The following is a 25057-nucleotide window of genomic DNA, read 5'->3' as shown; positions in this document are numbered from 1 at the left end:
AAACACAAAACACGCACCATTCGCTCTTCTTCTATGACTTTTCAGGCAGTGTCAGTCATAAAGTTGAGCATCCCTGCAGTGAAACCAACATTCATACACATATATTTCTCACAAAACCCGTATTTTACAACCTGTCCCTTACCATCGTCCTCGCCTACATTTCTGCTTTCTCAACTTGACAAAACACAAGCAGCACAGCTGCATTCAAACACAAGCCTTTCGAAAACAAACCACAATCCAACATTGATTCCAAGCAGCACTTTTCAGCCTCTCATTCTCGTGCCTTTCCTTTTCTCACAATACATTTACTTGATGTGACAAGTGCTATTTGGAGCCCGGCTCCCCAGAAAATCACCAGGCACTACCAAACTTTGTGAGGGGAAACAAGCCACTCTGCAGGTCTTGTGCCCTTGGCCTTAAGCATTAATCTGAGCACTGCCACCTGAACGGCCCGGCCTACAAAGTCATGAACTCTGGCAACTTTTACGTGCTGATGACTGAATTGCTTGGCTCTGCTGTCTTTTTCTGGCAAACTGTTAATGTCAGAAGTAGCATTGGAAGTAATTCCCTGAGTAACGGAGCAGAATCAGCAGCCTTTGTGTGGAAGAAGTTTCATTCTATGACTCTGGTGCCCTTTTATCTGAGTAACACCACTGTCTGCAGTGGGATTGAAAGCCACAATACTAGAATGCAATGTGGAATGCAGCAATGGAGGTAGGGTAAGAATGTAATTTTCTGTGTGTGCTGCCTTTTTTGTGTGGGAAAGGAGAAGTGTGATTTGAAATCTTATCGCTGAGGAAAGAGTTAGAATGTGGCAAGTTTTGTGAGGAAAAGAAGTCATTGTGTGAGTGGTGCCTTTCATTTCATAGTATCATAGTAGGTACAGCACAAGGGTGGCCATTCGGACCATCGTGCCTGTGCCGGCTCTTTGAAAGAGCTGTCCAATTAGTCCCAATCCGTTGCCCTTTCCACATTGCCCGTCAAATTTTTTCCCTTCAAGTACTGATCTAATTCGCTTTTGTGGGCAAATGGCAATACCGCTGAGGTACTTGAAGCGGCCACATGCAAATTGAAGCAGAGTTGAGCAGGCAGTTTGACGCTGACGGCATTTGCGTGGATTAAAAAAAGCTAATGTCAGAAGTGGGATTTGAACCCACGCCCCTAGAAAGGGACCAGAATTCACCAACCTTTAGTAAGGTAAGGATAAACAGTCCTTGAGTCTGGCGCCTTAGACCACTCGGCCATCCTGACTGTGCAATGCTACAAGCGTGTCCTCCAAAATCTGTACCCTTACTGAGCTGCCTGGCACTGATTCCTCCCATGCAAACACAAAACACGCACCATTCGCTCTTCTTCTATGACTTTTCAGGCAGTGTCAGTCATAAAGTTGAGCATCCCTGCAGTGAAACCAACATTCATACACATATATTTCTCACAAAACCCATATTTTACAACCTGTCCCTTACCATCGTCCTCGCCTACATTTCTGCTTTCTCAACTTGACAAAACACAAGCAGCACAGCTGCATTCAAACACAAGCCTTTCGAAAACAAACCACAATCCAACATTGATTCCAAGCAGCACTTTTCAGCCTCTCATTCTCGTGCCTTTCCTTTTCTCACAATACATTTACTTGATGTGACAAGTGCTATTTGGAGCCCGGCTCCCCAGAAAATCACCAGGCACTACCAAACTTTGTGAGGGGAAACAAGCCACTCTGCAGGTCTTGTGCCCTTGGCCTTAAGCATTAATCTGAGCACTGCCACCTGAACGGCCCGGCCTACAAAGTCATGAACTCTGGCAACTTTTACGTGCTGATGACTGAATTGCTTGGCTCTGCTGTCTTTTTCTGGCAAACTGTTAATGTCAGAAGTAGCATTGGAAGTAATTCCCTGAGTAACGGAGCAGAATCAGCAGCCTTTGTGTGGAAGAAGTTTCATTCTATGACTCTGGTGCCCTTTTATCTGAGTAACACCACTGTCTGCAGTGGGATTGAAAGCCACAATACTAGAAAGCAATGTGGAATGCAGCAATGGAGGTAGGGTAAGAATGTAATTTTCTGTGTGTGCTGCCTTTTTTGTGTGGGAAAGGAGAAGTGTGATTTGAAATCTTATCGCTGAGGAAAGAGTTAGAATGTGGCAAGTTTTGTGAGGAAAAGAAGTCATTGTGTGAGTGGTGCCTTTCATTTCATAGTATCATAGCAGGTACATCACAAGGGTGGCCATTCGGACCATCGTGCCTGTGCCGGCTCTTTGAAAGAGCTGTCCAATTAGTCCCAATCCGTTGCCCTTTCCACATTGCCCGTCAAATTTTTTCCCTTCAAGTACTGATCTAATTCGCTTTTGTGGGCAAATGGCAATACCGCTGAGGTACTTGAAGCGGCCACATGCAAATTGAAGCAGAGTTGAGCAGGCAGTTTGACGCTGACGGCATTTGCGTGGATTAAAAAAAGCTAATGTCAGAAGTGGGATTTGAACCCACGCCCCTAGAAAGGGACCAGAATTCACCAACCTTTAGTAAGGTAAGGATAAACAGTCCTTGAGTCTGGCGCCTTAGACCACTCGGCCATCCTGACTGTGCAATGCTACAAGCGTGTCCTCCAAAATCTGTACCCTTACTGAGCTGCCTGGCACTGATTCCTCCCATGCAAACACAAAACACGCACCATTCGCTCTTCTTCTATGACTTTTCAGGCAGTGTCAGTCATAAAGTTGAGCATCCCTGCAGTGAAACCAACATTCATACACATATATTTCTCACAAAACCCGTATTTTACAACCTGTCCCTTACCATCGTCCTCGCCTACATTTCTGCTTTCTCAACTTGACAAAACACAAGCAGCACAGCTGCATTCAAACACAAGCCTTTCGAAAACAAACCACAATCCAACATTGATTCCAAGCAGCACTTTTCAGCCTCTCATTCTCGTGCCTTTCCTTTTCTCACAATACATTTACTTGATGTGACAAGTGCTATTTGGAGCCCGGCTCCCCAGAAAATCACCAGGCACTACCAAACTTTGTGAGGGGAAACAAGCCACTCTGCAGGTCTTGTGCCCTTGGCCTTAAGCATTAATCTGAGCACTGCCACCTGAACGGCCCGGCCTACAAAGTCATGAACTCTGGCAACTTTTACGTGCTGATGACTGAATTGCTTGGCTCTGCTGTCTTTTTCTGGCAAACTGTTAATGTCAGAAGTAGCATTGGAAGTAATTCCCTGAGTAACGGAGCAGAATCAGCAGCCTTTGTGTGGAAGAAGTTTCATTCTATGACTCTGGTGCCCTTTTATCTGAGTAACACCACTGTCTGCAGTGGGATTGAAAGCCACAATACTAGAAAGCAATGTGGAATGCAGCAATGGAGGTAGGGTAAGAATGTAATTTTCTGTGTGTGCTGCCTTTTTTGTGTGGGAAAGGAGAAGTGTGATTTGAAATCTTATCGCTGAGGAAAGAGTTAGAATGTGGCAAGTTTTGTGAGGAAAAGAAGTCATTGTGTGAGTGGTGCCTTTCATTTCATAGTATCATAGTAGGTACAGCACAAGGGTGGCCATTCGGACCATCGTGCCTGTGCCGGCTCTTTGAAAGAGCTGTCCAATTAGTCCCAATCCGTTGCCCTTTCCACATTGCCCGTCAAATTTTTTCCCTTCAAGTACTGATCTAATTCGCTTTTGTGGGCAAATGGCAATACCGCTGAGGTACTTGAAGCGGCCACATGCAAATTGAAGCAGAGTTGAGCAGGCAGTTTGACGCTGACGGCATTTGCGTGGATTAAAAAAAGCTAATGTCAGAAGTGGGATTTGAACCCACGCCCCTAGAAAGGGACCAGAATTCACCAACCTTTAGTAAGGTAAGGATAAACAGTCCTTGAGTCTGGCGCCTTAGACCACTCGGCCATCCTGACTGTGCAATGCTACAATCGTGTCCTCCAAAATCTGTACCCTTACTGAGCTGCCTGGCACTGATTCCTCCCATGCAAACACAAAACACGCACCATTCGCTCTTCTTCTATGACTTTTCAGGCAGTGTCAGTCATAAAGTTGAGCATCCCTGCAGTGAAACCAACATTCATACACATATATTTCTCACAAAACCCATATTTTACAACCTGTCCCTTACCATCGTCCTCGCCTACATTTCTGCTTTCTCAACTTGACAAAACACAAGCAGCACAGCTGCATTCAAACACAAGCCTTTCGAAAACAAACCACAATCCAACATTGATTCCAAGCAGCACTTTTCAGCCTCTCATTCTCGTGCCTTTCCTTTTCTCACAATACATTTACTTGATGTGACAAGTGCTATTTGGAGCCCGGCTCCCCAGAAAATCACCAGGCACTACCAAACTTTGTGAGGGGAAACAAGCCACTCTGCAGGTCTTGTGCCCTTGGCCTTAAGCATTAATCTGAGCACTGCCACCTGAACGGCCCGGCCTACAAAGTCATGAACTCTGGCAACTTTTACGTGCTGATGACTGAATTGCTTGGCTCTGCTGTCTTTTTCTGGCAAACTGTTAATGTCAGAAGTAGCATTGGAAGTAATTCCCTGAGTAACGGAGCAGAATCAGCAGCCTTTGTGTGGAAGAAGTTTCATTCTATGACTCTGGTGCCCTTTTATCTGAGTAACACCACTGTCTGCAGTGGGATTGAAAGCCACAATACTAGAAAGCAATGTGGAATGCAGCAATGGAGGTAGGGTAAGAATGTAATTTTCTGTGTGTGCTGCCTTTTTTGTGTGGGAAAGGAGAAGTGTGATTTGAAATCTTATCGCTGAGGAAAAAGTTAGAATGTGGCAAGTTTTGTGAGGAAAAGAAGTCATTGTGTGAGTGGTGCCTTTCATTTCAAAGTATCATAGTAGGTACAGCACAAGGGTGGCCATTCGGACCATCGTGCCTGTGCCGGCTCTTTGAAAGAGCTGTCCAATTAGTCCCAATCCGTTGCCCTTTCCACATTGCCCGTCAAATTTTTTCCCTTCAAGTACTGATCTAATTCGCTTTTGTGGGCAAATGGCAATACCGCTGAGGTACTTGAAGTGGCCACATGCAAATTGAAGCAGAGTTGAGCAGGCTGTTTGACGCTGACGGCATTTGCGTGGATTAAAAAAAGCTAATGTCAGAAGTGGGATTTGAACCCACGCCCCGAGAAAGGGACCAGAATTCACCAACCTTTAGTAAGGTAAGGATAAACAGTCCTTGAGTCTGGCGCCTTAGACCACTCGGCCATCCTGACTGTGCAATGCTACAAGCTTGTCCTCCAAAATCTGTACCCTTACTGAGCTGCCTGGCACTGATTCCTCCCATGCAAACACAAAACACGCACCATTCGCTCTTCTTCTGTGACTTTTCAGGCAATGTAAGTCATAAAGTTGCGCATCCCTGCAGTGAAACCAACATTCATACACATATATTTCTCACAAAACCCGTATTTTACAACCTGTCCCTTACCATCGTCCTCGCCTACATTTCTGCTTTCTCAACTTGACAAAACACAAGCAGCACAGCTGCATTCAAACACAAGCCTTTCGAAAACAAACCACAATCCAACATTGATTCCAAGCAGCACTTTTCAGCCTCTCATTCTCGTGCCTTTCCTTTTCTCACAATACATTTACTTGATGTGACAAGTGCTATTTGGAGCCCGGCTCCCCAGAAAATCACCAGGCACTACCAAACTTTGTGAGGGGAAACAAGCCACTCTGCAGGTCTTGTGCCCTTGGCCTTAAGCATTAATCTGAGCACTGCCACCTGAACGGCCCGGCCTACAAAGTCATGAACTCTGGCAACTTTTACGTGCTGATGACTGAATTGCTTGGCTCTGCTGTCTTTTTCTGGCAAACTGTTAATGTCAGAAGTAGCATTGGAAGTAATTCCCTGAGTAACGGAGCAGAATCAGCAGCCTTTGTGTGGAAGAAGTTTCATTCTATGACTCTGGTGCCCTTTTATCTGAGTAACACCACTGTCTGCAGTGGGATTGAAAGCCACAATACTAGAATGCAATGTGGAATGCAGCAATGGAGGTAGGGTAAGAATGTAATTTTCTGTGTGTGCTGCCTTTTTTGTGTGGGAAAGGAGAAGTGTGATTTGAAATCTTATCGCTGAGGAAAGAGTTAGAATGTGGCAAGTTTTGTGAGGAAAAGAAGTCATTGTGTGAGTGGTGCCTTTCATTTCATAGTATCATAGTAGGTACAGCACAAGGGTGGCCATTCGGACCATCGTGCCTGTGCCGGCTCTTTGAAAGAGCTGTCCAATTAGTCCCATTCCGTTGCCCTTTCCACATTGCCCGTCAAATTTTTTCCCTTCAAGTACTGATCTAATTCGCTTTTGTGGGCAAATGGCAATACCGCTGAGGTACTTGAAGCGGCCACATGCAAATTGAAGCAGAGTTGAGCAGGCTGTTTGACGCTGACGGCATTTGCGTGGATTAAAAAAAGGTAATGTCAGAAGTGGGATTTGAACCCACGCCCCTAGAAAGGGACCAGAATTCACCAACCTTTAGTAAGGTAAGGATAAACAGTCCTTGAGTCTGGCGCCTTAGACCACTCGGCCATCCTGACTGTGCAATGCTACAAGCGTGTCCTCCAAAATCTGTACCCTTACTGAGCTGCCTGGCACTGATTCCTCCCATGCAAACACAAAACACGCACCATTCGCTCTTCTTCTATGACTTTTCAGGCAGTGTCAGTCATAAAGTTGAGCATTCCTGCAGTGAAACCAACATTCATACACATATTTTTCTCACAAAACCCGTATTTTACAACCTGTCCCTTACCATCGTCCTCGCCTACATTTCTGCTTTCTCAACTTGACAAAACACAAGCAGCACAGCTGCATTCAAACACAAGCCTTTCGAAAACAAACCACAATCCAACATTGATTCCAAGCAGCACTTTTCAGCCTCTCATTCTCGTGCCTTTCCTTTTCTCACAATACATTTACTTGATGTGACAAGTGCTATTTGGAGCCCGGCTCCCCAGAAAATCACCAGGCACTACCAAACTTTGTGAGGGGAAACAAGCCACTCTGCAGGTCTTGTGCCCTTGGCCTTAAGCATTAATCTGAGCACTGCCACCTGAACGGCCCGGCCTACAAAGTCATGAACTCTGGCAACTTTTACGTGCTGATGACTGAATTGCTTGGCTCTGCTGTCTTTTTCTGGCAAACTGTTAATGTCAGAAGTAGCATTGGAAGTAATTCCCTGAGTAACGGAGCAGAATCAGCAGCCTTTGTGTGGAAGAAGTTTCATTCTATGACTCTGGTGCCCTTTTATCTGAGTAACACCACTGTCTGCAGTGGGATTGAAAGCCACAATACTAGAAAGCAATGTGGAATGCAGCAATGGAGGTAGGGTAAGAATGTAATTTTCTGTGTGTGCTGCCTTTTTTGTGTGGGAAAGGAGAAGTGTGATTTGAAATCTTATCGCTGAGGAAAAAGTTAGAATGTGGCAAGTTTTGTGAGGAAAAGAAGTCATTGTGTGAGTGGTGCCTTTCATTTCATAGTATCATAGTAGGTACAGCACAAGGGTGGCCATTCGGACCATCGTGCCTGTGCCGGCTCTTTGAATGAGCTGTCCAATTAGTCCCAATCCGTTGCCCTTTCCACATTGCCCGTCAAATTTTTTCCCTTCAAGTACTGATCTAATTCGCTTTTGTGGGCAAATGGCAATACCGCTGAGGTACTTGAAGCGGCCACATGCAAATTGAAGCAGAGTTGAGCAGGCTGTTTGACGCTGACGGCATTTGCGTGGATTAAAAAAAGGTAATGTCAGAAGTGGGATTTGAACCCACGCCCCTAGAAAGGGACCAGAATTCACCAACCTTTAGTAAGGTAAGGATAAACAGTCCTTGAGTCTGGCGCCTTAGACCACTCGGCCATCCTGACTGTGCAATGCTACAAGCGTGTCCTCCAAAATCTGTACCCTTACTGAGCTGCCTGGCACTGATTCCTCCCATGCAAACACAAAACACGCACCATTCGCTCTTCTTCTATGACTTTTCAGGCAGTGTCAGTCATAAAGTTGAGCATTCCTGCAGTGAAACCAACATTCATACACATATTTTTCTCACAAAACCCGTATTTTACAACCTGTCCCTTACCATCGTCCTCGCCTACATTTCTGCTTTCTCAACTTGACAAAACACAAGCAGCACAGCTGCATTCAAACACAAGCCTTTCGAAAACAAACCACAATCCAACATTGATTCCAAGCAGCACTTTTCAGCCTCTCATTCTCGTGCCTTTCCTTTTCTCACAATACATTTACTTGATGTGACAAGTGCTATTTGGAGCCCGGCTCCCCAGAAAATCACCAGGCACTACCAAACTTTGTGAGGGGAAACAAGCCACTCTGCAGGTCTTGTGCCCTTGGCCTTAAGCATTAATCTGAGCACTGCCACCTGAACGGCCCGGCCTACAAAGTCATGAACTCTGGCAACTTTTACGTGCTGATGACTGAATTGCTTGGCTCTGCTGTCTTTTTCTGGCAAACTGTTAATGTCAGAAGTAGCATTGGAAGTAATTCCCTGAGTAACGGAGCAGAATCAGCAGCCTTTGTGTGGAAGAAGTTTCATTCTATGACTCTGGTGCCCTTTTATCTGAGTAACACCACTGTCTGCAGTGGGATTGAAAGCCACAATACTAGAAAGCAATGTGGAATGCAGCAATGGAGGTAGGGTAAGAATGTAATTTTCTGTGTGTGCTGCCTTTTTTGTGTGGGAAAGGAGAAGTGTGATTTGAAATCTTGTCCCTGAGGAACGGGTTATAATGTGACGGATGTCATTGAGCGGATGCAAGGTATTCTGGAGGGGGAGGGTGAACAACCAGTCGTTGTGTTCCATATTGGTACCACAACATAGGTAAAAAAAGGGATGTGGTCCTGCAAGGTGAATTTAAGGAGTTGGGAGATAAATTAAAAAGCAGGGCCTCAAAGTTCATGATCTCAGGATTACTACCAGTGCCACGTGCTAGTGAGTATCGGAACAGGAGAATAGACCAGATGAATGCGTGACTGCAGGGATGGTGTAGGAGGGAGGGATTTAGATTCCTGGGACATTGGGACCATTTCTGGCGAAAGTGGGACCTGTATAAGCGGGATGTGTTACACCCGAGCAGGACCGGGACCAATGTCCTCGCGGGGGTGTTTCCTAGTTCTGTTGGGGAAGGTTTAAACTCAAATGGCAGGGGGTTGGGAACCTGAGCAGGGAGACAGAGGAGGGGGAAACATGGATAGAAACAAAAGACAGAAAGGGAAGAAGCAATAGTGGAAGGCAGAGAAAATAATGGCGAAAAACAAATCGGGCCATAGTGCAAAATAAAACTTAGATAACTAGCAATCTTAAAAAGACAAGTCTCAAGGCATTGTGTCTTAATGCGCGGAGCATTCACAATAAGCTAGATGAATTAACAGCGCAGATTGGTATTAATGGTTTTGATATCGTTGTGATTTCGGAGACATGGCTGCAGGGTGACCAAGGATGGGAACTGAACATCCAGGGGTATTCAGTATTTAGGAAGGACAGGCAAAAAGGGAAAGGAGGTGGGGTTGCGTTGTTAGTAAAGGAGGAAAACAATGCAATGGTGAGGAAGGATATTGGCTCGGAAAATCACCATGGGGAATCTGTATGGGTGGAGCTAAGAAACACCAAGGGGCAGAAAACATTGGTGGGGGTTGTCTATAGGCCCCCAAACAGTAGTGGAGATGTAGGGGAGGGCATTAAACAGGAAATTAGAGATGCATGCAAGAAGGGTACAGTTATAATCATGGGTGACTTTAGTCTACATTTCGATTGGTCAAACCAAATTAGCAATAATACTGTTGCGGAGGAATTCCTGGAGTGTGTTCGTGATGGTTTTCTGGACCAATACCAACTCGAGAACAGGCGATCCTCGACTGGGTATTGTGCAATAAGAATTGATTCATTAACAATCTTGTTGTGCGGGGTCCCTTCGGGAAGAGCGACCATATCATGATGGAATTCCTCATTGAAATGGAGAGTGAAGTAGTTGACTCCGTAACTAGGGTCCTGAATCCAAATAAATGAAATTACGTAAGTATGAGGTGCGAGCTGGCCATGATAGATTGGGGAACTTTACTAAAAGGGATGATGGTGGATAGGCAGTGGCTAATATTTAAAGAACATGTGCAGGAATCGCAATTATTCATTCCTGTCTGGCGCAAAAATAAAACAGGAAAGGTTGCTCAACCGTGACTTACAAAAGAAATTAGGGATAGTATTAGATCCAAAGAGGAGACATATAAAATTGCCAGAAAAAGCATGAAGCCTAAGGATTGGGAGCAGTTTAGGATTCAGCAAAGGAGAACAAAGAGATTGAAGAAGAGGTGAAAAATAGAATATGAGAGTAAACTAGCAGGGAACATAAAAACTGAGTGTGCAAAATTAAAGCACATGAGATTGGGGGGAATATATTGGCATGGATTGAGAATTGGTTGACAGACAGGAAACAGAGAGTAGGAATAAATGGGTCTTTTTCCGGGTGGCAGGTAGTGACTAGTGGGGTACCACAGGGATCAGTGCTTGGGCCCCAGCTATTCACAATATATATCCATGATTTGGATGAGGGAACTAAATGTAACATTTCCAAGTTTGCAAACGACACAAAGCTGGGGTGGAATGTGAGCTGTGAGGAGGATGCAAAGAGGCTCCAATGTGATTTAGACAAATTGGGTGAGTGGGCAAGAACATGGCAGATGCAGTATAACGTGGATAAATGTGAGGTTATCCACTTTGGTTGTAAAAACAGAAAGGCAGATTATTATCTGAATGGTGATAGATTGGGAAAAGGGGAGCTGCAACGAAATCTGGGTGTCCTTGTACACCAGTCGCTGAAAGCGAGCATTCAGGTGCAGCAAGCAGTTAGGAAGGCGAATGGTATGTTGGCCTTCATTGCAAGAGGATTTGAGTACAGGAGCAGGGATGTCTTACTGCAGTTATACAGGGCCTTGGTGTGACCTCATCTGGAGTATTGTGTGCAGTTTTGGTCTCCTTATCTGAGGAAGGATGTCCTTGCCATGGAGGGAGTGCAACAAAGTTTATCAGACTGATTCCTGGGATGGCAGGACTGATGTATGAGGAGAGAGTGGGTCGCCTAGGCCTATATTCACTAGAGTTTAGATGAATGAGAGGTGATCTCATCGAAACATATAAAATTCTAACAGGACTAGACAGACTAGATGCAGGGAGGATGTTCCCGATGGCTGGGGAGTCCAGAACCAGGGGTCACAGTCTCAGGATACGGGTTGTGCCATTTAGAACCGAGATGAGGAGAAATTTCTTCACTCAGAGGGTGGTGAACCTGTGGATTTCTCTACCACAGAAGGCAGTGGAGGCCAAGTCATTAGATGTATTCAAGAAGGAGATAGATATATTTCTTAATGCTAAAGGGACCAAGGGATATGGGGAAAAAGCGGGAACAGGGTACTGAGTTAGACAATCGGCCATGATCATTTTGACTGGCGGAGCAGGCCTGAAGGGCCGAATGGCCTACTCTTGCTCCTATTTTCTATGTTTCTATGTACCAAGTTTTGTGAGGAAAAGAAGTCATTCATAGTATCATTGTAGATATAGCACAAGGTCGCACCTCATCTCTGTGCCTCCCCCAGCAGGTATTCCTGGACCTTGGAGTCTGTCCGGCAACACATGGTCGTCGACAGCTTCTTCAGCTGGAAGACTAGGTTGTTTCGGGCGAACCAAAGGGCCTCCTTCACCGAGCTGATAGTCTTCCGGCCGCAGATAATATCTGTCTCGTTGTGCGTCCCCGGGAACAACCTGTACAGCACAGCATCCTGTGTTACCGAACTGTTTGGGATGAACCGGGACAGATACCAACGCATCTCCCTCTGCATGAGGGGCAGGCCATCAGGAGGTGGACGACAGTCTCCTCCCTGCCACAGTCTTGAGGGCAGCTTGTGGTGCCGCTGAGGTTCTGTGCGTGTTGGAATGACCGCACTGGGTGTCTGTTGGTCAGTTCCTTCGACGAGACGTTCTACCAAATGGCCTCGACCAAATGGGACAGGTGCGGGGGGACGTCCAGCTGTACGGGACGTCCTGCGCCTGCTCGGCCAGCGTGGCCAGACCTAGCCTTCTCAGTGTGTTGGACAGGTAGAAACTCAGCATGTGGTGACACTTGGTGTTTGCGTACTGGGGCTCTGCACACATCCTGAGGCAGCCACACACAAAGGAGGCCATCAGGATCAGAGCGGCGTTGTGGATGCTCCTCCCCCCTTTGTCTGGGGTCTTGTACATGGTGGTCCTGCAGACGCGTTCTACCCTGGACCTCCAGACAAAGTGGAAGATAGCTCGGGTGACTGTGACGGCAGAGTTGTGAGGAATGGGCCAGGCCTTGGGCCATGTGGAGCAACACCACGAATACCTCACACCTTATCACCAGGTTCCTGCTGGTTATGCGGATCATCCCACCCACATACCAAGCTTCTGTTTGGCCCTGGCAATCTGCTCCTCCCAGTTCTTTGTGCAGGCCAGGGGCCCCCTGAACCAGATCCCCAACACTTTCAGGTAGTCGGACCTGACAGTGAAGGGGACAAAGGATCGGGTCTCCTACCTGCCAAAGAACATGGTCTCGCTTCTATTTCTGTTCACTCTGGCCCCCGAGGCCAGCTTGAAACGGTCACAGATGCCCATCAGGGCATGGACCGACTGCTAGTCGGACCAGAAGATGGTGATGTCGTCCATGCATAGGGATACAGTCAAGCCTAAGCATGAACTCTTCAGACAGTACCCTTTACACAGCCAAAGTGTGGTTCCTTTATGCTACCTTTTCCTCATATTCTGGACATGCCTACCAAAACTTATTTAATACACGTAGATTGATTTGTCTGTCTGCCATTCCAATACCACCTAAAACCAACTGGCTTTGGAACATCCATTTCCTTACAAAGATTTTGTGTCTTTGTTCACCTCAGTTAGGTGTGAGTTTTCTCCCATCAAAGCTTGATCTTGCATAGTGTAGTGGCGTGTGATTTCCCTGTATTTTTTTTTATTCGATCATGGGATGTGGACATCGCTGGTGAGGCCGGCATTTATTGCCCATCTCTAATTGCCCTCGAGAAGGTGGTGGTGAGCCACCTTCTTGAACCGCTGCAGTCCGTGTGGTGAAGGTTCTCCCATAGTGCTGTTAGGAAGGGAGTTCCGGGATTTTGACCCAGCGACGATGAAGAAACGGCGATATATTTCCAAGTCGGGATGGTGTGTGACTTGGAGGGGAACGTGCAGGTGGTGTTGTTCCCATGTACCTGCTGCTCTTGTCTTTCTAGGTGGTAGAGGTCGCGGGTTTGGGAGGTGCTGTCGGAGAAGCCTTGGCGAGTTGCTGCAGTGCATCCTGTGGATGGTGCACACTGCAGCCACAGTGCGCCGGTGGTGAAGGGAGTGAATGTTTAGAGTGGTGGATGGGGTGCCAATCAAGCGGGCTGCTTTGTCCTGGATGGTGTCGAGCTTGTTGTGTGTTGTTGGAGCTGTACTCATCCATGCAAGTGGAGAGTATTCCATCACACTCCTGACTTGTGCCTTGTAGATGGTGGAAAGGCTTTTTGACTGATCTTTGTTTCCTAGACTGGCTGTCTCAGTTTCTGTTTCTTCCCCTAATCCATGTCTCAATAGAGATGTGTTAGGATTAAGGTAAGGAAACTATTATAGCAGTATTATGGTTAGGACATTATGATAGATGTATTAGGGTTAGGGCTAGAGGTAGGACACTATTATAGATGTGTTTGGGTTCGGATTAAGATTAGTAATTGTGTTAGGGTTCGAACACTAACATAGATGTGTTTGGTTTAGGGCTAGAATTGGTGTTAGAACACTGTGTTAGGGTTGGGGCTAGAATAGGACTCTATGATAGAAGCATTATGGTTAGAGTTAGCACATTAGTATTAAGGCATTAGAATTAGGACACTTTTATAATTGTGTTAAAATTGGGGCTGAGGTGAGGACTGCAGACGGGTTTAGGGCTCTATTAGAGCTGTTAAAGTACATGGTCCACTGTTTTCCCCACACATGGTGCTTTTAGCAATACAAAATATAAGTAAAAAATTCAACACAGACAGAAACCCAATTTTGTCACGGGGGGATTAGAAACTACTGATAGGGAATGTGAGTGCTTCAAGCATGATGTGGAGATGCCGGTGACCGGGGTGGACAAATGTAAGGAATCTTACAACACCAGGTTATAGTCCAACAGTTTTATTTGAAAATCACAAGCTTTCGGAGGCTTTCTCCTTCGTCACCTGACGAAGGAGAAAGCCTCCGAAAGCTTGTGATTTTCAAATAAAACTGTTAGACTATAATCTGGTGTTGTAAGATTGCTTCAAGCATGATGGTTATTTTCAGTGGCCCTCTGGGGGCATGGACATTAGGATTATTTGTGGATGAATTTCCATGAGATTCTCCTGCTCGCCTGGGATAACTGCAGTGCAAGACTTGCAGAAATCCCAGAAAAATTGTATAAATGCCATTGACACCATATTTCTGGGGTTTCCATGGCTCTTGCAACTAAGTTACGGCGGATGAGTGGGAGAACCCCTCCCACAGAATTCCCCCCACCCTTTACTTGCTGCATTTTGGGGCTTATGGGAGCCGTTTAAAACTATTTCTCTTGCAAGAGCTACAGATATTTTAAATGCGAAAATAAAAGTAGTTGTAGGGACTGCAGTAAAATTTAACAGGGCCCAGTTTGTTTCTTTGGTACTCAGACACTTTTCACAAATTAACATGATACATCGTGTTCATTTGCGAACTGAAACCTTTTTACAACATGCAGCCACACGGTCAATTCAACATTCAAATTACCAAACTGGCTCACACTTACATTGGTCCATGTTCCGTGGCGTTCCAGAGGCAGGGGAGGTTTTGCCAGAATTGAAGCTGTGCTGGCTTAATTATTTTAAACAGGCAATTTTTCTTTTAAAGTAGGTGGGATAAGGGTGAGTCAATATCATCACACCAAATCCTTAGAACGGAGATCTGCTAAAGGGGCAGAACTGAACATTAACCTGATGTTTCCTCTTTTAACTGCTGATCAGCCTGTTGTACATTCAAACATTTTCTGTTTTTGAAACGTTAAACTGCACAAGCCTAGAAATGACTATTGGTGATACCATCGGACACCAAACACATCTGTCTGCTACTTTAATCCAGGTGTTAGCCCGTTTAAAATAAACAAATGATCTGACTGTTTGTGGTAGTCTGCAGCTCGGCCAGTGAAAATGAAAGCTGGTTTTGTTTTTCTTGTTGACCGTGTGGCTGCATGTTGTAAAAAGGTTTCAGTTCACAAATTAACACGATGTATCATGTTAATTTGTGAAAAGTGTCTGAGTACCAAAGAAACAAACTGGGCCCTGTTAAATTTTACTGCAGTCCCTACAACTACTTTTATTTTCGCATTTAAAATATCTGTAGCTCTTGCAAGAGAAATAGTTTTAAACGGCTCCCATAAGCCCCAAAATGCAGCAAGTAAAAGGGGGGGGGGAATTCTGTGGGAGGGGTTCTCCCACTCATCCGCCGTAACTTAGTTGCAAGAGCCATGGAAACCCCAGAAATATGGTGTCAATGGCATTTATACAATTTTTCTGGGATTTCTGCAACTCTTGCACTGCAGTTATCCCAGGCGAGCAGGAGAATCTCATGGAAATTCATCCACAAATAATGGGCTGACACATGGGCTGAAATGCTGAATAAGAGCAAGACAGGGATAGAGAGAAAAGAGGGAGAACAAGAGGGACAGAAAGGGAGAAAAGAGAGACAGATAGGCAGAGACTGAGAAAGGAGAGAGCAAAAGAGCAAGAAAGATTTCAATGGAAACTTCAAAGGAATGAGGGACCAACTAGGAAAAAGCAACTGGGAATTATTCCTGAAAGATGTCTCATTGGAGGAAAATGGAGACTTTTAAACTACAATGTTGACTATGCCAAATAATTATCCATCCACGAAGAGCTCCTTCCATCTCCCACGCCCTCTCTAAATACTCTTCCAAATTGTGCTTTGAGCAGAGTGCTGTCAGTTTTCACTTCTTTACCTGTCCTCCCTTGGAGCTGTTTTTCCATCTGTAATATCGTTTTAATCTGGATTAGCAAATTCCTATATTTTGGGAGGAGATTCAGTACCACTACAGCTTGGCTCAGCTGGCAGCCTCTCAGTGCCAGGTCTGAATCATGCGGGTTCGAATTCCACACCTGACGTGGGTTTATCATCTAGACTGACACTCCAGTGCTACCTTGTGGGAGGTACTGTTCTTTAGTTAAGACGTTAACCTGAGGCCTGTGATGGGTATTAACTGAAGGCTACAACTGCCTGTAGTGATGGGTATTAACCTAATGTTACAACTGCCTCTCATGTTGCGACTGCCTGTAGTGATAGGTATTAACCTAATGTTGCGACTGCTGCCGTGGGTGTTAACCAGCAGCCTGCGGTGGTGGGTTTTGACCAGAGGCCACAACTGCCTGCAGTGCTGAGTGCTAACCCTAGGCTACACTGCCTACTGTAGTAAGTTTAACCCAAGGTCATGGCTGCCTGATGCGGTGGGCGTTAACTCTAGGCCGTGCTGCTTGCTGTGATAGGTACTAATCTGAGGCCATGGTCCTAGTGTTGCCAACTCTGGTTGGAGGCATTCCTGGAGGTTTGATTACGTGATGTTCGGAACATGTGATGTTCTGACCACACGACGTCTAACCACGTGACGTCAGATCACATGGTTTCTACAAATGTTATTGCATTTACCTTATAAAGGTTGGGTCCCCTGTAGTTGATAGTCTTTGCTCGTGGGTTCACGCCAGCAGCTGTTGTGCGAAAAGTTTCAAAAACCAGGTGGGCCCCCGTAAGCAGGTGAAGAGGGGAAACCGAGGGTGGGGAGGAGGAAAAACTGAGGGTGGGGAAAGGAGAAACCAAAGGTGGGGGAGCGATTTACAGAGGAGAAATCAGAGGTAGGAGGAACTCTGATTCCACCAGTAATTAATGATAACTCACTGAAATTGCATGGATAACTAATAGTAATACTGGTAACACTTAGATTCTCCTCGTAACGAACAGTAATACAATAACTCACTGATAGTCTGTATGTACCTGATAGTAGTAGGTGTAATGCCCCGATACCCTACTTGTAACTAGTAGTAATCCTATAGTCTACAATATAAACTAAATGGTACAATTTTTAAAGGGGGTGCAGGAACAGAGAGACCTGGGGGTTTATGTACATAAGTCTTTGAAGGTGGCAGAACAAGTTGAGAAAGCTGTTAAAAAGGCGCACAGTATCCTTGGCTTTATCAACAGAGGCATGGAGTACAAAAGCAAGGAAGTTATGCTAAATCTTCATAAATCACTGGTTAGGCCTCAGCTGGTGTATTGTGTCCAATTCTGGGCACCACAATTTAGGAAGGATGTCAAGGCCTTAGAGAGGGTGCAGAGGAGAATTACTAGAATCATACCAGGGATGAGGGACTTCAATTACGTGGTGAGACTAGAAAAGCTGGGATTGATCTCCTTAGAACGGAGAAGGTTAAGGAGAGATTTAATAGAGGAGTTCAAAATCATGAAGGGTTTTGATAGAGTAAATAAGGAGAAACTGTTTCCAGTGGCAGAAGGGTTGGGAACTAGAGGACGCAGATGTATAATAATTGGCAAAAGAACCAGAGGCGAGATGAGGGGAAACATCTTTACAAAGGGAGTTGTTATGATCTGAAATGCACTGCCTGAAAGGGTGGTGGAAGCAGATTCAATAGTAACTTTCAAAAGGGAATTGGATAAATACCTGCAGGGGAAAAATATGCAGGGCTATGGGGAAAGAGCAGGGGAGTGGGACTAATTGGATAGCTCTTTTAAGAGCCGGCACAGGCACGTTGGGCCAAATGGCCTCCGAGCCAATAACTCTCTGCACTACACAACGAGCGGTCAGGCTCCCCAGTTGATACCACTTTTAATAAACGCCATCTCTCTCCCTATCTCCTTGGACTCTGGTTCTGTATGAAGGTGACACTCTGAACTGGGAACCTCAGTCAGAGCTGATCTGAAGTTCCCAAACTTCCTGGAACAACCAAGAGTCTCCCGGAATCCCCCAGCAGCCCGGGAGATTCAGTGATTTAAATTTCCCGCCACCCTGCGTCCCCCCCCCCCCCCCCCACCCAGCTCCTTGATGTCACCCAACCTCTGCCGCATAAAGCCGCGACCGCATAGAGTGCAGTTGGGAGAGGGCGGGAAAGTCAGGAATCGGGGAGGCTCGGCAATCGGGGGGCTCTTAAATGGGGGGATCTGAAATGGGGTGGTCTGAAACGGGTGGGGGGGGGGTTCCTCGGTTTCCCCTCTCACAGGCGGCCTCCTGGTTCCTGGAACTTGTTGCACAACTGCTGCTGGCGCGAACCACAAGCAAAAATAGTCAACTACAGGGGACCGAACCGTTACAAGGTAAGTGCAGTTCACATTTGTAAAAGTCATGTGATCAAATGTCACGTAATCAAACCTCCAGGAATGCCTCCAGTCTGTACTACTCTGAGACCATGGACCTGCTGTAGTGGGTATTAACGCGAGGCCTTGGCCGCCTGTGTCAGTCGACATTAATTTGATGCGTGTTAACCAGAGGCCACAGCTGGGTGGGTGTTAAATCTGAGACATTAAATGTTGAGAGGCTCTCCTGGGACAGCTTTCTTCATACGACCTCCTGTCTATCACATTAAACACTTCCTGTAGTGAGATCCTAAACAGTGATTTCTTGTATATTTTATTGGGTACATACTGTTACATAAATAAAGTTTAAAAAACATACAAGTAAAAGAAATAGTTCCAATGAATGGGCAGGAAGTGAGATGGAGAAACTTCCTGTCAGTTTGAATAGATCAGGATTTCAGTTTCAGTTATATGTGGATCAATCCGGTTATATATGGTTCCATTTGAATCTGGTTTATATCTGGTTCAATTTGGTCATCTCTAGTTACAATCTGAAACCCTTAAATGTTGATCAGCCTTAAGGCCCTAATTGTGTTAACTGCAGGAATTGACATCGATGTACCGTTAAATCACCGACTAATTTTAATAGCGGCCAAACTATGATGCTTTGAGGTTGATGTTTCCCAGTTTCAGCCATTAGGTTCCAAATCAGAACAGTTCTCCTCAATCCAGCTTCATCCAAGGATAAAAGGAAAATGGCTTTCATCAATGTGTACAAATCTAAATTAGAACACAAGAAAAAGAAGAAAGGAAACAATTCATTCCCATCTGGTGGTGTACAGCTCATGTGTATGTCTCGATGACAGCTCCTGTACATGTACGATTCACAGGTAAAACGGAACAGTTCACTCCCACCTGTTACTACATGTCTGGTGTGTCTCAGTGGCAGATACTGTAGGTGTATGGTACACAGCAGGGGAAAAGGGTATCCTGCCTGATACTATATGGCTTGTGTGTGTCAGTCAGCTCCTAGAAAAGAGAAGACTGAGGGGTGACCTGATAGAGGCCTTTAAGATTATGAAAGGGTTTGATAAGGTACACATGGAGAAGGTGTTTCCACTTGCTGGGGAGACCAGAACTAAGGGCCATAAATATAAGATAGTCACTAATAAATCCAATAGGGCGTTCAGGAGAAACTTCTTTACCCAGAGAGTGGTTAGAATGTGGAACTCACTACCACAAGGAATAGTTGAGGCGACTGCCATAGATACATTTAAGGGGAAGCTAGATAAACACATGAGGGAGAAAGGAATAGAAGGATATGTTGATAGTGTTAGATGAATAAGGGTGGGAGGAGGCTCATGTGGAGCATAAACACTGGCATAGACCTGTTGGGCCGAATGGTCTGTTTCTGTGCTGTACATTCTATGTAATTCTATGTAAGAGTACATAGCGGGTAAAAAAAACGATTGGCTTCTAGGAGATACAGCTCATACATGTGCTTATAAAGTACTTTGAGGTGTTTTGTGAAGTTAGCTGACTGTAGAGATGTACGTTGTTGCTACATAACATTTCACAATTACAAACCAGGTCTGTATATAATAAAATAGATTCATGCACATCAGCAGGAGGAAGTTAAAGTATAAAACCATCTGGTGAAGTGACACGGAATGAGGCCTGTTGTACTTCAGGTCTGTTTGAACTTTCCTTGAATTCTAATGAGCATTTTTTTAAGTGATTTTTGTGATCCAGTCTATAGTACGTGTGGACACGTGTTGTGATAAAGTCTATAGTAGGTGTGGACATGTGTTGTGATCCAGTCTATAGTACGTGTGGACACGTGTTGTGATAAAGTCTATAGTAGGTATGGACACATGTTGTGATCCAGTCTATAGTAGGTGTGGACATGTGTTGTGATCCAGTCTATAGTAGGTGTGGACATGTGTTGTGATCCAGTCTATAGTAGGTGTGGACATGTGTTGTGATCCAGTCTATAGTAGGTGTGGACACGTGTTGTGATAAAGTCTATAGTAGGTGTGGACATGTGTTGTGACCCAGTCTATAGTAGGTGTGGACATGTGTTGTGATAAAGTCTATAGTAGGTGTGGACACGTGTTGTGACCCAGTCTATAGTATGTGTGGACACGTGTTGTGATCCAGTCTATAGTATGTGTGGACATGTGTTGTGATCCAGTCTATAGTAGGTGTGGACATGTGTTGTGATCCAGTCTATAGTAGGTGTGGACATGTGTTGTGACCCAGTCTATAGTAGGTGTGGACATGTGTTGTGACCCAGTCTATAGTAGGTGTGGACATGTGTTGTGATCCAGTCTATAGTATGTGTGGACATGTGTTGTGATCCAGTCTATAGTAGGTGTGGACATGGGGCTGTGATCCAGTCTATAGTAGGTGTGGACATGTGTTGTGATCCAATCTATAGTATGTGTGGACATGTGTTGTGATCCAATCTATAGTATGTGTGGACATGTGTTGTGATCCAATCTATAGTAGGTGTGGACACGTGTTGTGATCCAGTCTATAGTAGGTGTGGACATGTGTTGTGATCCAATCTATAGTAGGTGTGGACATGTGTTGTGATCCAGTCTATAGTAGGTGTGGACATGTGTTGTGATCCAGTCTATAGTAGGTGTGGACACGTGTTGTGACCCAGTCTATAGTAGGTGTGGACATGTGTTGTGATCCAGTCTATAGTATGTGTGGACATGTGTTGTGATCCAGTCTATAGTAGGTGTGGACACGTGTTGTGACCCAGTCTATAGTAGGTGTGGACATGTGTTGTGATCCAATCTATAGTAGGTGTAGACATGGGGCTGTGATCCAGTCTGTAGTAGGTGTGGACATGTGTTGTGATCCAGTCTATAGTAGGTGTAGACATGGGGCTGTGATCCAGTCTGTAGTAGGTGTGGACATGTGTTGTGATCCAGTCTATAGTATGTGTGGACATGTGTTGTGGTCCAATCTATAGTAGGTGTGGACATGTGTTGTGATCCAGTCTATAGTAGGTGTGGACATGTGTTGTGATCCAATCTATAGTAGGTGTAGACATGGGGCTGTGATCCAGTCTGTAGTATGTGTGGACATGTGTTGTGATCCAATCTATAGTAGGTGTGGACATGTGTTGTGATCCAATCTATAGTAGGTGTAGACATGGGGCTGTGATCCAGTCTGTAGTAGGTGTGGACATGTGTTGTGATCCAGTCTATAGTAGGTGTAGACATGGGGCTGTGATCCAGTCTGTAGTAGGTGTGGACATGTGTTGTGATCCAGTCTATAGTAGGTGTAGACATGGGGCTGTGATCCAGTCTGTAGTAGGTGTGGACATGTGTTGTGATCCAGTCTATAGTAGGTGTAGACATGGGGCTGTGATCCAGTCTGTAGTAGGTGTGGACATGTGTTGTGATCCAGTCTATAGTAGGTGTAGACATGGGGCTGTGATCCAGTCTGTAGTAGGTGTGGACATGTGTTGTGATCCAATCTATAGTAGGTGTAGACATGGGGCTGTGATCCAGTCTGTAGTAGGTGTGGACATGGGGCTGTGATCCATTCTATAGTAGATGTGGATACATGTTGTGATCCAGTCTATAGTAGGTGTAGACATGGGGCTGTGATCCAGTCTATAGTAGATGTGGGCATTGGAGGCTGTGATCCGGTCTATAGTAGGTGTGAACATGGGCCTGTGATCCAGTCTATAGTAGGTGTGAACATGTGTTGTGATCCAGTCTATATTAGGTGTGGACATGGGCCTGTGACCCAGTCTACAGTCGATGCGGACATAGGGCTGTGATCCAGTCTATAGTAGATGTGGTCACGAGTTGTGATCCAGTCTATAGTAAGTATGGACACGTGTTGTGATCCAGTCTATAGTAGATGCATACATGTGTTGCGATCCAGTCTACATTAGATGTGGACATGGGTTTTTTGTCTAATCTGCAGAAGTTGTAGATATGTGATTATGGTTCCTTCCATGACGGGTTACGATGAGCATCCTTCATCGGTTACTAGTTTGGTGGTTTTGGACCAGATGAGCTGCATGGCCCCAATTCTCTCTGCATCCTGGACATGGTAAACCTGAAACTAGAGACAGTGGAAGGAAATGAATATTCAGGGTCCTTTACAGTTCATCCTGTGAAAATGGCAGCAAATGTGAAGGACATTTACAGTTCTTAATTCAGGTAGTATACCCATCAAGCCTGTGTACTATCGCATTTAGATGGTGAGTACACAGAATCTTCCTTTGACACTTGTGTTTAAACTCATTGTGTGAATGTTCAGTTACTAACAGCAACTTGCATTTATATGGCATCCCAAATCATAAGGAAAAATAAACACTGAGCCAAAGAAGGAGATATTAGGAGGGGTGACTATGAGCTTGTCAAATAGGTGGGTTTTAAGGAGGGTCTTAAAGAAAGAGAGAGAACAGGAGGGCTGGAGGGTTTTAGGGAAGGACGGGGGCCTTGGTGGCTGAAGGCACAGCCGCCAGTGGTGAGGTGAAGGGAGGGGATCAGAGCAAAAAGTTCTGGAGGGGAGGTGGTAGTGCCGGTCACAGAGAGGGAGGGGAAAGACCATGGAGGGACATAACACAAGGATGAGAATTTTAAATTTGAGGTGTTGGGAGTGCCGCGAACCGATGTGTGTCAGCAAGGATGGGTGAGCAGGACTTGGTGCAGCATAGGATATGGGCAGCAGAGGTTTGGATGAGCTGAAGTTTATGGAGATTGGAGGATGAGAGCTGGCCAGGAAAGCATTGGAATAGTAGACTCCAGAGGTGACAAAGATATGGCTGAGGGTTTCAGCAGCAGATGGGATGAGGTTGTGTATTGTTACAGAGGTGGAAGTAGGTGGATATACTGTCAGAAGTCAGCAGGCCCTGTGTTCAAGTCCCACAACAGAGACTTGAGCACAAAATCTAGGCTGACACTCCAGTGCAGTACTGAGGGAATGCTGTACTGTCGGAAGTACTGTCTTTCGGATGAAATGTTAAACCGAGGCCCATCTGCCCTCTCAGGTTGATGTAAAAGATCCAATGGCACAATTTTGAAGAAGAGCAGGGGAGTTCCAGCCAATATTTATCCCACAACCAACATCACTAAGACAGATTATCTGGTCATTATCACATTGCTGTTTGTGGGACTTTGCTGTGAGCAAGTTGGCTGCTGCATTTCCTACATTACAATAGTGACTATACTTCAAAAGTACTTCATTGGTTGTAAAGCGCTTTGGGACTTCCTGAGGTTGTGAAAGGCGCTATAGAAATGCAATTTCTTTCATTCTTTCTTTTATGGTATTGGAAGCTCAGCTTGGGATTGACTAAGACACTGAGGTTCTGAACAGTCTGGTTTATGGCTGGGGAGGGAATTGGAGTTAATGGTGAGAGTACAGAGTATGTGTCAGGGGCCAAAGACAACGGTTTCAGTATTCCTAATGAGGAAATAGCAACTCATCCCAGACTGGATGTTGGACAACCAGTCTGACAGTACAGAGGCAGTGGAGGGGTCAAGAGAGGTGGTGGAGAGGTAGGGCTGGGTGTCAGCAGCATACATGTGGAAACTGACTCCATGGTCCCGATATTACCGGGGAGGCGGGGAGGCAGCAGGGGTAACCCACCCAATAAAATCCATCCATCCCCCACGCGATCGTGGGTAAATTGAAGCCACTTACCGTGGTTTCCGGGTTTCGCGTCGGAAACCTGCGCAGCGGGCGGACTGCACACCCACATTACAGGCTGTCAGCTGGAGGAGCCCTATTTAAAGGGGCACTCCTCCAATGCTGCTCCTAGATTTAGTGATGCCTCACTCCAGGTGTTACTGGATGGGGTGAGGAGGAGGAGGGATGTATTTTACCCGGTGAACGGGAGGAAGTGACCTGCCTCTGCCAACAAGAAGGCCTGGCTCGAGGTGGCAGAGGAGGTCACCAGTAGCAGCAACATCTCCCGCACTTGAATCCAGTACAGGAAGCGCTTCAATGACCTAACTGGGTCAGCCAAAGTGAGTACACTTACTCATTCTCCTACACTCCGTATTCCACATCACCGCCCCCACCCTACAACATATTCTGCACTGCCAACACTACTCTATCACATCACTCCTCACACCCACTCAAACCTCATCCTCAACTTACCTGCACTTCCTCACTCCCCAGTACTCATCCCACCGCTACCACTCAACCCAATCCTCATTCAGTGTCATGGCTCTGTCTCATACTCACACTCTGATGTATCTCTTTCACGGTCAGCAGCACCCAAACCAATGCATTCAGCGGTTGGCCACGTCACCATTACTTACTCATGTCTCTCTACTTTCTCCCCTTAAAGGAGAAGAGAGCCCAGAATGCACGGGAGAGGGCGAAGACCGGAGGGGGGCCGCAACATCTAGTCATCCTCACAGACACGGAGCAGGAACTGAGCCGCACCCTCGAGTGCCTGTCCGTCGGGGACATCGAGACTGGCACCCGACAAATGGCTGGTGACAGAACTTTAACATTCAGCACTCACAATATCAATTGATGTTAACATGCCTCACCAGCTTCAGCACCTCAACATCTGTCATCATGCTTAATATTGCCTCCTGTTCTCTTACAGGGCCTTCAGTGACCGCTGTGACGGCGGAGGGCGATTCCTCAGAGGACCTGCCAACCTCTGAGGGGGGA

General features: G+C 45.8%; 1 protein-coding gene and 6 non-coding genes across 7 annotated transcripts in view; all 7 read right to left on the bottom strand.

Annotated features, from left to right (window-relative positions):
- Positions 1 to 1132: 1132 nt before the first annotated feature.
- Positions 1133 to 1251, bottom strand: trnal-caa (transfer RNA leucine (anticodon CAA)). Its single transcript has 2 exons — positions 1214 to 1251; positions 1133 to 1178 (listed from the first exon to the last, which is right to left on the bottom strand). It is a non-coding gene; the product is annotated as a tRNA-Leu (tRNA).
- A 1205-nt stretch (positions 1252 to 2456) lies between these two features.
- Positions 2457 to 2575, bottom strand: trnal-caa (transfer RNA leucine (anticodon CAA)). The gene is made up of 2 exons: positions 2538 to 2575; positions 2457 to 2502 (listed from the first exon to the last, which is right to left on the bottom strand). It is a non-coding gene; the product is annotated as a tRNA-Leu (tRNA).
- A 1205-nt stretch (positions 2576 to 3780) lies between these two features.
- On the bottom strand, positions 3781 to 3899 carry trnal-caa (transfer RNA leucine (anticodon CAA)). The gene is made up of 2 exons: positions 3862 to 3899; positions 3781 to 3826 (listed from the first exon to the last, which is right to left on the bottom strand). It is a non-coding gene; the product is annotated as a tRNA-Leu (tRNA).
- A 1205-nt stretch (positions 3900 to 5104) lies between these two features.
- On the bottom strand, positions 5105 to 5223 carry trnal-caa (transfer RNA leucine (anticodon CAA)). Its single transcript has 2 exons — positions 5186 to 5223; positions 5105 to 5150 (listed from the first exon to the last, which is right to left on the bottom strand). It is a non-coding gene; the product is annotated as a tRNA-Leu (tRNA).
- A 1205-nt stretch (positions 5224 to 6428) lies between these two features.
- trnal-caa (transfer RNA leucine (anticodon CAA)) lies at positions 6429 to 6547 on the bottom strand. Its single transcript has 2 exons — positions 6510 to 6547; positions 6429 to 6474 (listed from the first exon to the last, which is right to left on the bottom strand). It is a non-coding gene; the product is annotated as a tRNA-Leu (tRNA).
- A 1205-nt stretch (positions 6548 to 7752) lies between these two features.
- Positions 7753 to 7871, bottom strand: trnal-caa (transfer RNA leucine (anticodon CAA)). Its single transcript has 2 exons — positions 7834 to 7871; positions 7753 to 7798 (listed from the first exon to the last, which is right to left on the bottom strand). It is a non-coding gene; the product is annotated as a tRNA-Leu (tRNA).
- Positions 7872 to 18709: 10838 nt separating this feature from the next.
- Positions 18710 to 25057, bottom strand: part of LOC137331617 (protein mab-21-like 4) — a 30909-nt gene continuing 24561 nt past the window's right edge. The window contains exon 5 of the mRNA XM_067995534.1: positions 18710 to 22486. Within this exon, the coding sequence (XP_067851635.1) occupies positions 22385 to 22486 (102 nt within the window). The 3' untranslated portion in view covers positions 18710 to 22384. The remainder of the gene's footprint in view (positions 22487 to 25057) is intronic.

The sequence above is a fragment of the Heptranchias perlo genome, chromosome 13 (genome assembly GCF_035084215.1).
Source record: "Heptranchias perlo isolate sHepPer1 chromosome 13, sHepPer1.hap1, whole genome shotgun sequence".
Taxonomy (NCBI): domain Eukaryota; kingdom Metazoa; phylum Chordata; class Chondrichthyes; order Hexanchiformes; family Hexanchidae; genus Heptranchias; species Heptranchias perlo.
The sequence above is the reverse complement of the archived record's forward strand: the minus strand, read 5'-3'. Positions and strand labels throughout refer to the sequence as shown.